This window comes from Dendrobium catenatum, unplaced genomic scaffold, assembly GCF_001605985.2.
Source record: "Dendrobium catenatum unplaced genomic scaffold, ASM160598v2 fragScaff_scaffold_0, whole genome shotgun sequence".
Classification (NCBI taxonomy): Eukaryota; Viridiplantae; Streptophyta; class Magnoliopsida; order Asparagales; family Orchidaceae; genus Dendrobium; species Dendrobium catenatum.
In genome coordinates this window covers 1,242,222-1,258,036 of record NW_021318462.1, presented here as the reverse complement: position 1 = coordinate 1,258,036, position 15,815 = coordinate 1,242,222, and the positions used below count along the sequence as shown (strand labels likewise).

The 15,815-nt window shown below is 33.4% G+C and overlaps 1 protein-coding gene across 6 annotated transcripts; it reads right to left on the bottom strand.

The window, feature by feature from the left end:
• Window positions 1–1,320: 1,320 nt before the first annotated feature.
• LOC110093973 (F-box protein At5g49610) lies at window positions 1,321–10,740 on the bottom strand. Of its 6 annotated transcripts, none has more exons than XR_003700232.1 (3): window positions 9,336–10,740; window positions 2,482–2,644; window positions 1,321–1,778 (listed from the first exon to the last, which is right to left on the bottom strand). XR_003700232.1 is itself a non-coding variant. In XM_020819049.2 (2 exons), the coding sequence occupies exons 1-2, from the start codon at window positions 10,426–10,428 to the stop codon at window positions 2,592–2,594; spliced, it is 1,146 nt and encodes a 381-aa protein (XP_020674708.1). In that variant the 5' UTR covers window positions 10,429–10,739; the 3' UTR covers window positions 2,374–2,591. The 6 variants fall into 6 exon arrangements, 1 of the variants encoding a protein (XP_020674708.1); XR_003700239.1 differs by having other exon boundaries at window positions 1,321–1,726; XR_003700241.1 differs by having other exon boundaries at window positions 1,321–1,716.
• Between the last annotated feature and the right edge of the window lie 5,075 nt (window positions 10,741–15,815).

The following is a 15,815-nucleotide window of genomic DNA, read 5'->3' as shown; positions in this document are numbered from 1 at the left end:
CAAATTTCAGCCAAATTCAACTCCCTAACCCTAGGAAAACAAACTATTTAATGCATATAAATCAAAAGTAAATCCCTAAACAGTCCCTACATTCAAATTCCCTCCTAAACTCCCTTTAAAAACCCTTCCAAAACTGCCCGGTTAGTGCTTGCGGTGCGATAAGCATACATGAGAGGCGGACGTTTCCGCCTTGGTTCCGCCTGGGCTGGTCCAATATGGACCAGCTGGACCAGTCTAACACAATAATATTGTTTCCTTAAGATGTAGTAGGTGTAGTAGATTGAGTTTTACTGTTTTTGACAAAAAGACATATTTCCAATATATATAATTCCTCAAGTCTATTCATATTTTAGTAAATTTTTGTTCATTATTTTAATTCATTTAATTCATCGAGCAATAGATATCAATATGATACCGACAGATAATTTTTTTTTTTTAAGTAATTCTTTCATTTCAACCAAAGTTACAATTTCTCTCTGAGTCTTTTCCACACTCATCTAATATATTTTAGTTTGCCCAGTTATAATTAATTTAGCAAATCTTATTGAAATTCATCCGACAAAAATTATCATTCTATAACCTTAATAGAAAAAAACCTTAAGATCTACTTTTCCATGAAATATAAATGATCTAGTAATTTACTTTCTTATTTATATCATTTAAATCATATAATTAATTTTGCAATTATCATAGGATTTATTATTATACACTCTATAAAGTTTATTTTGATTGTCTACCATGATGAGTTTCTTTGTCTCTTAGTAATGATAATACTTAGATGGATGGGATCATCATTAATATTAAAATTTGCTATTTAATTTGATTAATATTCTGGCTCATTTGATCTTTTTTTAGAACAATGGAGTCCATCGACGACCACTTCTCCGTCTACACGTGGATCATTGAAGGCCGTCCACCCACTCCTCCGAATCCGGCTCCCTCCCCGGCGACAAGTCCTCTCAAGATCACTTGCCTATTAGTAGCGTCGCTAAGCCTACTTACGGTTCTCTTCCGCTAGCCACCAACATAAATATGAGTGACGGATCTTAAGGTGAAGGATTTAAATTTTAAATTTGGGGCTTTATTATTCTTAGCCGTTTGCACTACTTATTATTGACATTATTTTGAAGGTCTTCTAATCTCTAAATGTTATTTCTTGTCATTACTTAATTTATCGTCATCTAATTCGTGAACTCAACTTGATTAAGCAACGAGTTTTGGTAGCAAGTTTTGAATCAATACTTCTATTAATTTTCTATGTGCAATTCGCAAGTCATTGCATGATTGTTTCACATCAAAAACAGCAAGAAAACTCCAAAATTTTGGGGGTAAAACAGAAGAAAACAATGATTTTATTGCGAGAATCAAACTAACGGAAGAAGAAAAACAAGATACAGTTAATCCTCAATTCGAGAGGAGGATCAATCTCTCCCAATCCCTAGACAAACTAGGGCCCAAGACACCAAGAACAAAAGACACCAAATCAGCCACAATCATGCATAACCCTAACCCTAATCCCTCATTCCTACTTAAAGCATACAATTAAACATTTAAGCCAAATTGCATATAAGCCCTTGCCGCCTCCTCCTTTGGCTCCAAGCTATTTGAATTTGAATCCTTAGTGGACCCCATCTCCTCAAAGGCGGCACTCACAACGGGGCGGACCAGCTTGGTTCGCCTCTTGTATACGTGAGGCGGCCCATGGCAAGGAGCCAGCTGGACCAGTCTAACAAAAACTTAGCATGAGTTGTAAGACATGGAAATTGCAAAAACAGAACCTCCAAAATGGATGCATTATGACAAAACTGCTATGCTATTCGCAAGTTACCGGAGTGCTACGCAAACAAAGAACTTCTAATGCAGTCAGAGGTAGTTATGGTAGAGGTGAGGTAATGCTTAAAGTTGAAACCGAATCAGTCTGAGGTAGAGAATTGAATTGAATAAGAGAAGTAACTAAACAAAAATCAAAGAGAGCAACCCATTCTCATGGGGAACATCATATGCATAATTCAAAATAAAACTAAAACTAAAACGAATAAAAAATAGTGAAAAAACTATAAAATTAAGTCAAAAGTTAAATTTTCAATTTCTTTTTGTCAATGCAAGAGGTACATGATTTGTAAGTCATCCGGGAATGAGAGGTCAAATGTACTTAAAAATAATGAATGGATCACGTTTAATCCCAATTTGGTTGAAGTTGATTGAGCGTCCTAACTTATTATTAAACCCACAAACGGTACAAATATGACAAACAATTAAAAAAAAATGACAGATATGCTTATGCTTAAATTCTAGGAAAGATAACCAACCCACAAATTAAGGTTAAAGTGCAATGCTGATTTTTCTTAAATCAACCTTCATTCTATTCTGCAATTTCTCTTTCAAATAATAGATTGAAAATCAACAATTATGCCAAAAAGACATTTAAGGAAGAATGGAAAAAATAAGCAATAAGAGGTTTATAGTGTACAACAACAATACCTCTGCAAAAGGAGATATTGTTCACAATGGCAAATTAATCGATCCTTTCCATCTGCTTTGGGCCCCAACCACTCAAATAAACAAAACACACTCACATCTTCAGAAATCATCTATGATGTAGCATTCAGCGAAGTGACAAAGCACAATAGCCTCGGGTACACATCTGAAATATATAAAGAAATAACAGAAGGTACTCAAGAAAAAATATCATACAATTAGCAGAAAAAGAATGCCAATAAAACACAGATGAATATGTGACAATTAACCATAGGAATAATCATATGTATCATTATAATTTTATAATGACAGTACTAAAAATACAAAGAACAAGGAAACAAGAAAAACAATTCAAACACGGTATTTAAAAAGATTATTACAAATTATGTGTTAAGAAGCCTTTCAGAACATTTAAGTATATATCCACTATTCTTTTGAAAAGACATTATGTCCTTAAAATTTGTGGATCTTTTCAAGAGATCATATCTCTAGGTTCTCCAAAGGGACATGAACGGTAAGATTATGACTCAATATGACAAAAGGTGAGGACTGAGAAGCACAATGACTTTGAGAGAAGAAAGTGGCACTCAAAGTCAATTTGAGTTTAAGCAAATGGTTCAAGTTCCAGTTCGAATTCCAATTCAAGGCATCCGAATAACATTTATAATTGACTTAACATATCATGTAGTTACATGAGTAAAAAATCTATGTTATTTATAGAAGTTTACTAATGCATTTCGCTATGAGCACCATGTAAAATTTTTTTTTTTTCTGAGGGCTCATTTGATTACTTATTTACTTGTAAAAATAAAATATATTCATAAGATGGTGATTTTATTTTCACTCATTATCTGAGCAAAGTGAAATGATTGCTTTTAAAGATTTTGACAAACTTTAGTAAATTCAATATTTTTCAAAACTTGTTTTCTAATTTCAAGCAATCAAATGAGCCTTACTAAGTATATACAAAGAATTTATTTCCTTTCTTTCAAACAAACACAAAAAAGACTAAAATTAATGAAATTAGGAAACAACTCAATGAAGTTACGTTCATCTGATCAAAACTTCATCTGATTTTCTGTAATATTAGTTATTTCAATTGAAGGAAATTAATATAGGATAAATTAATTTAGAATTTATTTTAAGCATTATTTAGATCATTTGATATTTATTTAGTTTTTAGTATATTAGACTTACCTGCAAAAAAGTCAGGAACTCCTTTCATATACAGAGACCTTTGACCTAAGGTTTGGATTATTATGATTGATGATTAAATGAAATTTGGTTTCATCAAACCATAACAGTTGGCTCTTTTTTTCTCTTCTCTTCTCATTTCCTTATCAATCTCTATCTACTCTCTCTCTCCTCAAGTCTTACTTACAGCAAGCGTTCTCTCTTCTTTGTGCTTTTGCTATATTGCTCAATATTAAATTGGTATCAGAGCCAAGTTTTCTTATTATTCACCTTCTTAATTCTACTTGCGGCAACCATGCTTACACCTTATCGTGTCTTCAATGTACTCACCAACATGCATTTAGTTTGCACTGAAAAGAACTCATCCTTCAAGAATAGCACTCACCATTTATATTTTTGCTCTCTTCGTGCAATCACACCTTTTTCTTCATCAATGCTTCAGCTACTTGCACATTCCTTGCACCTCTAACTTGATCGTAGTTCTAACCGCAAACATTCATCACCGCACTTTTTGTAATATCTTCCTTTCTATAAATTTATGCCCCTTCCTAATTGTATTGCAGCTTGCATTATTCCTGACTACAATGCCCATCATTTCATGTCGAGTCCCCTTCTAAAGCAAGAGTTCTCTAGCATCCTCCCCTCACTCTTAAGCCCTATGCAAATCACACTCACTTGCATTCTCTACCATGTCAATCTTATCACGTAACTATGCCTTTTGCATGAGATCACCAACACGTTCTCATATGTTCATAGCGCCAATCCAAGCCACAACTTACTAGTTGTATCTTTTACAGATTATTCGTAAAAACTTGTTGCTCATGTAGAAGTTCAACAATGACAAATGAAATCCTACAGATTATCCTTATGTTTACTCTCAAAACAACCATTGAAAATTGGTTTGAACTACTTTGCATCAGCTTCCGCCAATTTATGGGTGAAAGCTGAGCAAAGGACAATAACTTTTTGTTGTTCACAATAAATTAAACATCATTTTTGCACTAGTTTGACACTAGTAGACCATTATAGAGATCAAAGACTTATTTGATAAATTTACTATGGTAATGGTGTTTTATTCACTCATCTATACGTTACTATCCTTAATTTGAAATTTTATTTTAAATTTATGTTGATTGGTAAATCTCAAGCTATTCTTAGGAATAATGCCTAGAGAAACTCTATAAATTTATGACTTAAGTGTCCATTACAAACCTATCCTAATTTTAATAAGCTTAAGATAATTATCACCACTAAACTTGAGAATAAGTGAACGCCTTATTGAGTATGAGTGTTTGGGAGAGAAGATCTTCAACATTGACTCGAGGCTTAAATTACTTTATCACTATCCTGACACTTTCAAGAACTACATCAACAGATTCATGAATTTAATTTCAATTATTAACATAATAATTTGTTTTATTCTACTTAAGTTGCACATGCTATTAGTTACATTTTTGTTTGTCTAGCATATCTATTTTAACCGATTGCATGTAAGTAATTCATCATGCTATAGTGACCATGGGACTTTATGTAATGAAATAGAACTTATACCCAATAGTACAACAACAATAACAACAAGCCTTTATCCCACTACGTGGGGTCGGCTACATGAATCCTTCTTCTCCATTGTGTCCTATTAAAGGTCAAATTCTCGTTTAAATCTAATAAAGAAATGTCATTCCTAATATTTTCTAACAAAGTCTTTTTAGGTCTGCCTCTACCTTTCTTAACATAAGTCAAAATTCTTAATGACCTTTATCTCCTAACCGGGGGTCATTGGAGAGGCCTCCCGTTTTATGTGAACCAAACCATCTAAGGGCTTAGATCTCTCTGAAGGTCTTATCTCTACTGGACTTACTCCAGACCCTTTCTCACGTATGAGCCATGATTCGTATCCTATTTCTAAGGGTAAAGCCACCATGTCCACCCTGAGCTCCTCATCTATGCTTCCTCTTAACGGCCAACATTCAACACCATAAAGCCATTGCAGAACCTCACTACATTTTATTAGATTTTCCCTAAGTTTGGAGGGGTACTTTTCTATCACACACAAGCCGATGTTATTTCCTCCACTTCAACAATCCAACTTGAATTATGGTGATAATATCCCTATCTATTTCACCATGCTCTGAAATAGATTTCAAAGATATCTAAGATGATGTACTCTTTATTAATGACTTGATCGTCCAAAGTCTCAAATCCCCCTCACTAGGTCATTACTACTAAAAGATTACACTTCATATCTTTCGCTTTAAGATCTACTCAAGCAAACCTTTAGTGCTCTAATTGTTGACCTCGCAATAATTCAAGATGTACTTTCAATGCTCTCTCGTCTTGTCTTATCAACAAGAAGAGAACTATCATCCAGATCAAAAGCAGTACACCAAGGTACTATCTGCATACAAATGTCTAGTGAAGGAAATCCAGCTAAAGCAAAAGATATGGCTTAAGGCCGATCCTTGATGTAACCCAACCGAGAAATAGGGAAATACTTGTCCAAACCATGTGTTTGACACAAGTAATAGCTCTGCATACATATCTTTTAATGATTTGAATATAGCATTATTACTCCTTTCTTTCCAGAACTCTCCCATAAGTACTGTCTCCTTAAGGAACTTTTATCATATCTGTTTCTAAATCAATAAATAATCGATATGTTAGATCCTCCTTAATTTTTCTCTATATTTCACCAACAAACCTCTTAATAAATTTGTATGGCTTCACAGGTAGAGCCTACCGGCATGAATCCTAATCTTGATCTTTTGGTAAATATTAGTACATCACGCCGCAACCTATGCTCCATAACTCTCTCTCATAGTTTTAAAGTATGACACATTAATTTAATTCCTCTATAATTCGCACAATCTTGTGCATCACCTTTATTCTTAAAAGTAGGAATTAACACACTCATTCTCCACTCATCTGACATCTTTTTAGTCTTCAAAATAGTATTAAAAAGTTTAGTAAGGCAAGAAATTCCTTCATCTCCTAAGCAATTCCACACATCTATTGCAATATCATCAGGTCCAACAGCTTTTCCACCCTTCATTTTCTTTAAAGCCTCTCTAACTTTGGTTTTACTAATACACCGATAAAAACAAAAATCTTTATTCCTTTAGGATGCTAATGTCACGATTGAGTGTCTAATAACAAAGGATTGCAGGGTACATATTGTTAATAAATGAAATGTGTATCATCACAAAAGTATAAATTCTTACAATCCTCAATATGATGATCAATATATTAAAGCATTTACTGATCAGACACCCACATATTATCATCAAAATGTAAAGCATCAAGCCAACAATAATGTACTTTTGGTAATGTTGTTGAGGGCACTATTGACTACCCCAATCTATGAAAGGCATCGTTTGGCCTAATTTCAGCTAAGGTTTTTTATGTCTCCTGTATTAAAACCCTCAAGTCCCCTTGTAAAAGAGAATAATCACATTAAGGCTATAAGAAGCCATAAGCTTTTTTTTTATCATGAAGATTTGGAAAAAGTTTCTTCATTGCAAGATGATTTTAAAATTGAAACTCCATTTCAATGTGAAGTATAATCTAAGATAGAACCAAAAAGTGTATACTTGCATCTATGTTCACACTTGAAATTTCTTGTGAATTAGAATTAGCCTCCAAACTTAATCCTGGAACTAAACCTAACATTGATTATGATCACCTCCTGCTTGCTAATACTGTTAGTTTAGATGTAATTTTTATTCTCCAACTCTCGAGAAATTATCTGTTGGGATTTCTCATATGCAAGTTAATCAAAACATTAATTTTGTATTTGGTTATGTTATCAAGAATGTCATATAATAGGAAAACCACGTGGACAATAGTGCATTAAAATTGCATATGTGTAGACTTCATATTGATGGATGGCTTCCTTATTGCAATCTTAGGTCCAAAGATTCTTTTAATGTCAATGATAGACCATACCATACTATTTATTAAATAATATGCTTTGATTTATTGTACTTAAAGGAAAAAGCCTATCTTTTTAAAATGCTAATTTTTATTAAGAGAGCTATTTATAATAAATGGGAAGTACCTTGAAATTTTGTTGGTTTTTATCATGAGTTTTTAACCTTTTAACCTAATGAAGTTATCCATTATAATTCCCTTAGAAATCTTATAGAATATAGGCCAACATGCATCTTCTTTTGATTTTATTGTGTTATTTGTAGTTCATTTGCATAAATTTTTTGTTAACATTGAAAATTTAAATGCAATGCATAATGAAGTTTTTATGGCTAGGCCATATGTTTACTATATTTTAGGACCATAATGATGAAAATTACATTTAAGTTTACAACTATCTTACATGTTTTCTACATTTTAATTGCAATATCAAACCAAAAACTCAAAGTTTTATTATATGTTAAGAAATCTAGTACCTATTATGTTTGTTCTTGTTCTACCTTTCAACATAGATATTAATTTGATTTTTCAATGATAAGGTTTGTTACCTTGCAAAGATCTTTCGAGATTTCAAAATTTCTTACAAGTATATTGTGGGAGGAGTGTTGCATCCACCTCAGAAATGTGAATCCAACAATTGTGGCACCAATTCCACTATCATCCACCATTAGATGATTCTTGCGGACCAATAACAAGTTGTAGTTTATCTCTTCTGGGCTTTTGGATGAGTAATTTTGTAGCCCAGGGGAGATTAGTATCTTCATACCCAAATAGAATAGACGAAGACCATCTTAGTAAAACTGCATATGATTGGTAACTTTCCTATATTATTAATTGTTCGTATTTAAGAAAATGAAAGATAAATTGAATTATTTTCAAAATTATTCAGATCATTTGGTATTCATGCAATGTTAAGTTGTTATTGGACTTTCTAATAAAAAAAATGAATGGCTCCCTATAGATAAGGATATCTTTTACCTATTTCTTAGATTATTATGATTTACAATTGAAAGAAATTTGATTTCCTCAAACCCTATTGGACAGATTCTTTTTCTCTCCCCCTCTCTTCCTCTACTTCACAATTTAACACTGTTGGGTTCCTCATTTCAACTCTCATTCTTCTATTCTTTTTACTTCAGCTATATCACTTTGTATCACAACTTCCAATGAACCCATTTATAAGTAAATGTGGATAAAAGAGATAAAGTAATTTACTAGAACAAAATCAAGCATAACAGCACAATATTAAGATGATTTTTATTACACTTTTAAAAACAATTCAAATTCACATTAAATATCTTTACTAAACATAGTATTTCAAATAAACAAGTTGAAGCAAATGATGGTATTTCAAAAAGATGGTTTTTCATTCTCATACCTACAAGTATTATTTTTGAACAAATAGGTCACAGTGCCATTCATGAAAACGCTTGCGAAAGTCCAACACTAAGTCTTCATTTGGCCATGATTTGTTGTGCTGTACAAAGGAAAATGACAGGTACTCTGAAAGATATGGGCGCACTTGCTACCAAGTGTATTTTCCATTGTGCCAAGCTAAGAAGAGAGTGCAACAAGGGAAATAAAGTGTTCATAAAAGGATGTGCTGAAAGCCACAAGGCATATGTTACATTGTTTCCAGTGTATGGATTTCTGTTGAGCTTCTCCCACAAAAATAAAGGGGGTATGACAGGTTTTTGAAAAGCAACGGCTATAAAAAGCACTGAATTAGAACTGCACACCTTGGTCACAAGGAAATAGAGTGCTTCTGAAAGGATGTGCTGAGAACCACAAAGGATAAGCTACATTGTCTCCAACAGAAAAAACCTCCTTCCACACCTTATTCTTTCTACCATATGTCAAAATTTTCCTTTGTGTGGCTAAGAACACTACATCACTACTTAAGCATACAGGAAAAGCACTTGCCGCAAACCCCAAGATGCACCTGAGATGCACTCTATCAATCAGAACCCAATGCTCTCTGTCATAGTCCTTCAGAGCCCATATATACAACCACACACCTAATATCTGAATCAAAGAGACAGTGCCCTCCAATTCCAGAAGATAAATCCTCCCGCAAAACCCAACAGCCACTATCTCCTCAGGCAATGAAATCTTCCTCCAAACATTACTCCTCAAATCAAGCACGAGCACATAAGAGCAGCTGTGTGTAAGCCAATGCAGTGAATTGTTGGAGAAAACAACTTGATTTCTATTCATGTGGGTAAATTCATCATAAAAAGATGAAACAAACCTAGTCCAGGAGTTAGTCTCTGAGTCAAACACCATACAAACAAGTTCCTCATACGGCCTCCGGCCAAATGGCCTGCAAAATCCCGCAACGGCTACATTGAACTTCCATGAACATGTATCAAAAGACAACCCTACGAGGGTCTCCTCGTAGTCAGGGTGGAACCGTGAAAAGGGCCTTTCTCTGGTTCTTGGTAGCAACCTGAATTCTTTTGTCATCGGATTGCAGACATAGAAGACTCCTCGGTTGGGAATACTTGAGCAGCACAAGAGGCCATTGCATGAAGCTCTCACCTTGACTCTATCTTCCAAGAAATTCAACGAGAAGCACGAAGCGGCATCGAATCTGTCGACGCTGAGAAAACTGGGGATGGGATTCGCAGGCTCCATCACTTCCAAGAGTACGATGGGCTTATGCAAGGAGGTCAACGAGTATAGCATGATGAAGTGCTTCTCTGAAGTGAGCCTGTACCATGATCTACAAACGGTTTTGAAGCGGAAAAGAGACTTAACAGGGAGTCTCGCGAGGATTAGGAGGATGACATCGGATGGAAGAACTCCGCTGGGGGGATCCGCGGAGCTCATCGGCTCGCGAGGAGTAACTGAGTAAGAAGATCGGGTTTTGTTTTGCGCTTGGACTCATACAAGGGAAAATAACCCAGGATTGAATTGGGATGAAAGATGGCAGTTTGACAGAATTGGACCTATCATTTGCCGGAATCCGCCATTGACGGTCGGAATGGATCGATCGAGTGAGAATATGGTGAAGGGCCTTCCAGACGAATCAGTTTCCCGATCGATCACAGGGTGGCTCCCATTTGCCAGTAAAAGGAAAAGGCCCTAAACAGTAAACTCCATGATTTTCTCCCATCCCCTTTGTGGGGAAAATTATTTAAATATTCGAGCTTAATAAAAATGTGTCATGTCACCTGATGCCGAGCTATACCGAGCTGCGGTGCGGAACAGTACCGAGCCTCGGTACTGATACCGAATGACATGACCCATTTTCATTGGGCTCGGAATGATGTTCAGCGTCTGTAGATAATAGTTTTTCCCTAGTGGGCCTGAATGTTTGGCTTTCAAAACCGTTTTTTGTTGTGTAATATTTAGGCTAATTAAGACCACTTCAGGCACACATCACTCATACAAGACTCCAATTTAATATCTAGTCAAATCTCTGCAAATCAAGAGAAACTGTGTTCAAATCGGCATCAAGTAGGATTAACTTGTTAAAAAAAAAATATTGATTTTCTCAACTTTTAGAGTAAATTTAACTTTAATGTCTCTTAATATCTACAATTGATATCATATCATGTTTTTTTTAATTTATCTTAAAATTATTTTCGGACTGAAAATTTCTTATTTATAAAAATGTAAGCCGCAACTCTCGAGTCAAGGGATTTTTTTTAAGGTGCATGTTGGTTAATTTAAATTAAGAATAGAAAAAGAGTATTAAAATTTTTTAAAAAGAATCAAATTATCCAAATCATTTGTCACATTCTAAATAATGCACCAAATGATTTGGTGCATTCACACCAGTCAACCGAATTAAATTCTAAAATTAGTGTAGCAATGCACCAAACATTTTGGTGCATTCAATGGAATGTGCCAAACATAATTGTGCATTCCATTGAATGCGTTAAACTATTTGGCTTATTCTAAATATGTCAAATAATTTGGTGCATTTAATGGAATGTACTATTCTGTTTGACTAATTTATTTTATTTTATTTTTTTTAATACTTTGCTCCTATTCATAATTTAAATTAACCACCATGCTCCTACCTAAAAAAATCCCAACTCAAGAGTTACATAAACTTTCAAACAATATATTTGTTTGAATGTCTCTCTTCCTAGCACCTTCAATCTCTAGTGATCTTAGAATTTATGTGATTGGTCTTAGATAAAACTTTATAGCCATATTCTTTATATTTTTGTCATTTTTTTTACTAAATTAGTGGTATTATATATATTTTTATTTTTTTTAGATTTAAATAATATTCATTGCCAATAATTGTATGTTATCATAGGATGGACAATAAAGCAGAACTCTATATTTACTATTTAAAATAAGAACAAAGTAAAAACTTATAATTGTAATTTTGAACAATGATTGTGCACTAAAACTAATCTATCAAACATATTAGATATCATATTAGCTATTACAAATTTACAACTACAGTCGAATAATATTTGGATCTCATTCAAACATATTCAAATCACGCTCAGAATCAATTCAAAGTTTACTTGAATCATGCTCATATATGTTCGAACAAGTTTCAAAAATGGTTCATACCTTATTTGAACTTAACTCAAATATGATTCATGTCATCACCTTTTGTTTTATGCCCACCGTTTTTTATAGGACTTGATTTATTTTGAATTTTTTATTTTACATGCAGATGTTCTCTCTACTATTACATGTAAAGATGTTGTGTAATACTCAGGTCATATATAAAGTTAGGGTTGTGATGGATAAATTTGTTAGATAATGTATTGTTTTGGATAAATTGATCCAAATAATATTTAAAATTTAAATATATTAATAAATATTTTTTATTTCATGCTACATGAATTTATACCACTTAAAGATATTAAATAAAAGCAAATAATAACATTTATAAACACTAAAATACTTCATAACTATATTCACTACAATAAAATTAATATGGAAAAAAATAGACCCCAATAAAATTTTTAACATTTAAATACATTAATGAACATTTTGCATGTCATGCTACATGAATTTATAGCACTTAAGGATATTAAATAAAAACAAATAATAACATTTATATACACTTAATACTTCATAACAATAGTTACTTTATAGATCAATACAAGCTAAAAGCTAGTCATTTACATCAAATAGAATTATAATTATGAAAAAGAAAAAAAAAAAAAAAAAAACATTAGTTGGACCATGCCTCAAATGCAAGGCTTGTGTAAAAATATTTCTCATTATGTAAGACTAAATACAATGACCACCACTTGCAATGCCAAAATCCCTAGGTAGGTATAATATTATAAACTAGTGGAAAGGAGAATCTTAGGTTAACAATGAACCTTATTTTAACCATGATCAAATGTACTTACAAAAGAGGTTCAAACATGATTTGAATGTGGTATGAACCTTGTTCAATTCATGTTCGAATAGGCTTTGAATCATATTCGAACATGGTTCAAAGTAGCTTCTTTATGACTTCAACCTCATGTGTACATCAATATACTCATATAGATTAGTTGAAGTTAGATGAGACTAATATAACAAAAATATTAGAGATTCTTGAGAAGAAGGAAAAATTAATGAAAAATATGCCTTTATTAATGAATTAATAGGTGCATATTATCCTCTAATTTTCTTTTCCCAACAAGTACATCTATTATTGCCTTTAGATTAGCTTTCTCTAAAATAGTCCATCTATATGAGTATGTTTATTTATATATGAAGGTAAAATTGCATAGGATTTGGTTTAAATCATGGTTGATAGATGTTTAAATCTATTCAAAAACAATTTGAATAAGGTTCAAAAGTGGTTCAACCTATGTTTGACTCATTCTAGATGTTTGAACCTTGTTCAAGAATTTCCTTGTTTAAGGGCTCTTCCTTAGAGTGAGGATGGAGAATTCTTTTATTGCATTCTAAAGAACCAAAGTTTGAAATAAAATTGGTGTGATTTTATTAATCATTTTATGATAGGTGCCCTTTGGCTTTTGACATTTTCTCTTAGGTTTTGTCATGCATCTCAAGTTAAAGCTTCTCTAGTGCCCCATAGACTATCTTATTTGATTATAGGATAAGAAAATTATTATAATTTTAAATTGTAAGGATTTTCACATTATTTAAATATTTTCATGATGCCTTTAACACTATATAATCTATTAAAGTTCTATCATAGGATGTTTTGACTATTATACTTGTTAGATAATATATTATTTCATGACATTATAAACCATATAAACAAAGGAATTACACTAAGTAGAATAGAGCAACCTTATGTTATTTTAGTCAAAAGGCTCCTATTTAAAGAGGGAGAGGATGAGATTTATTTCGTTGCATTTTGGAGAAAAGAAAATGTGGTCCAAGTTAGACGTGGATTTAAGCTAAGGGCACCGGCCCCTACTAACTGTATGGTTAATAACTAATTAAGATTATTTATTGCTCCATAATTATTTCCTAAAGCAATTTATTAATATTAGGGTTTTTTCAGCATCCTTAGTCCCGCCTTGCTTCTTTCATAAGCACAAGGACCACGGACCGAAGGCTTATTCTTTTGTGCACGCATGAACTAAAGCAGAACTTCGGTTACTCATTTCTCGCTCAATCGCCCATTCACCCACACCGTCGCTCATCTCTCTCTCTCTCTCTCTCTCTCTCTCTCTCTCTCTCTCTCTCTCTCTCTCACATTAACCAAGCACCCTTTCATTGACATTGAGTTTTACACCCCATGGTAATGGTTACAACATATTAAAGTTTAAATTTTGTCTAATCACTATTAGGTGATTTCTCTCAATTTCTGGTTCTTCGATCCTTTAGGGGTTGTTTGGCAATTTGTAGGATTTAACTTTAGTGGGATTTAGTAAATGATTCTCAGTTGGCTACTTCAGCATATGTGGCTCACACAAGCACTCGGCCTGATCAAATTAAAGAAAAGTAGAAGAAGAATCACTTCACGCCACATATATGAGGGAAAGATGGAGGCGACGCCATCAAAATGACGTAGAAGGGATAGGATTTATAGTCTCCGAAGAATGGAGAACTTACCTACTGATAAGACACACAACGGTACACCGATACTGCCAGCCTTTGATCCTAAATCTATAAGGGACGTTCTGTAAACTCAGTACAGTCGTCCACGACCTAACTAATGCAAGACACCTCAAGGGGACTTATAGCTTAAATCCCACAAGGGATCTAAGCAGCCCCATTCCTGGATTGACCTCCCTGCTCGGAAAGGGATACTAGCTAAACTCCACTTAGCGTATCAAATCAATGTAGTCCGGTCTTATGTAAATGCAAGAGTAGTAGGAATCTCATAAAAGGAAATGGGTATTCAAACCCGACCATGAATGGTACTATGCTTATGCAAAATTAGTTATCCCTATATATTACAAAAGAAAATCTACATGCTGACTCAAGGCTATGCATGTGTAGGTAGGGCCAATCAAGACTGTCCAATAGTCACTATGAAGTGAACAATGCTTATTGTAATTTTAAAAAAATGACCCTTTAAAAAAGTCATGCATTAATTTTTTTTAGAAAGATTGATTGATTTTAATCCTATGTTCACTTTTTATCTTGCTTAAATAAATTTTAACTTTATAGAAAATTTAACATCCTAAAGAGCCTAACATTGACTCCGTCCAAGCTAGACCCAAACAAAGCAATTTAAGAAACCTAAGAAAAAGCATACAGTTCTATTGCGTAATCAAAGTAAACACATCATTATAATGCTAATTATAATGTCCAAAGTCAATGGCAAGCGCCACTTATTATACAACCCATAAATTACTGAAAAGTAAGGGTGGTCGGGCTCCACTAACCACAACCTGTATTCTATCCCTATGAAATGACACAAGTCTTAAAAATGAGGTATTTCTTTCCTTCGAGCTCCTTGTATTGTATCATCCAATAGGATAACCAAATGAGAAGAAATTTCCCTATAAGGGTTTTCTTTTCACTTTGGATCCCTAACACATTAAAAATGCCTCATTTAAAAGCTTTCACAACACTTTAGATAAAATTACATTTTATATATAAAAAAAGAAAATTACATTGATCACCTACAAAAAATATATATTAGCACAATTATAATAAAAATCATATGTCATCCATAACCTAGTCCTTAGGGCCATATTCCCAAGGGCTTTTTAGCATTCCTCGCAGTACCTATTAAAGAGCGCATTTATGATGACAACATTTTTATTTTTATTGCCATTTAAGAACATGACCACATGCAGAAGATATCTCTAAAA

Coding starts and splice junctions, on each gene's coding strand:
- LOC110093973 (XM_020819049.2), bottom strand. CDS start 10,428: ATGAGCTCCGCGGATCCCCCCAGCGGAGTTCTTCCATCCGATGTCATC. Junction 2,645..9,335: donor TCTATTTCCTTGTGACCAAG/GTGTGCAGTTCT, acceptor TATATATTTCAG/ATGTGTACCCGAGGCTATTG.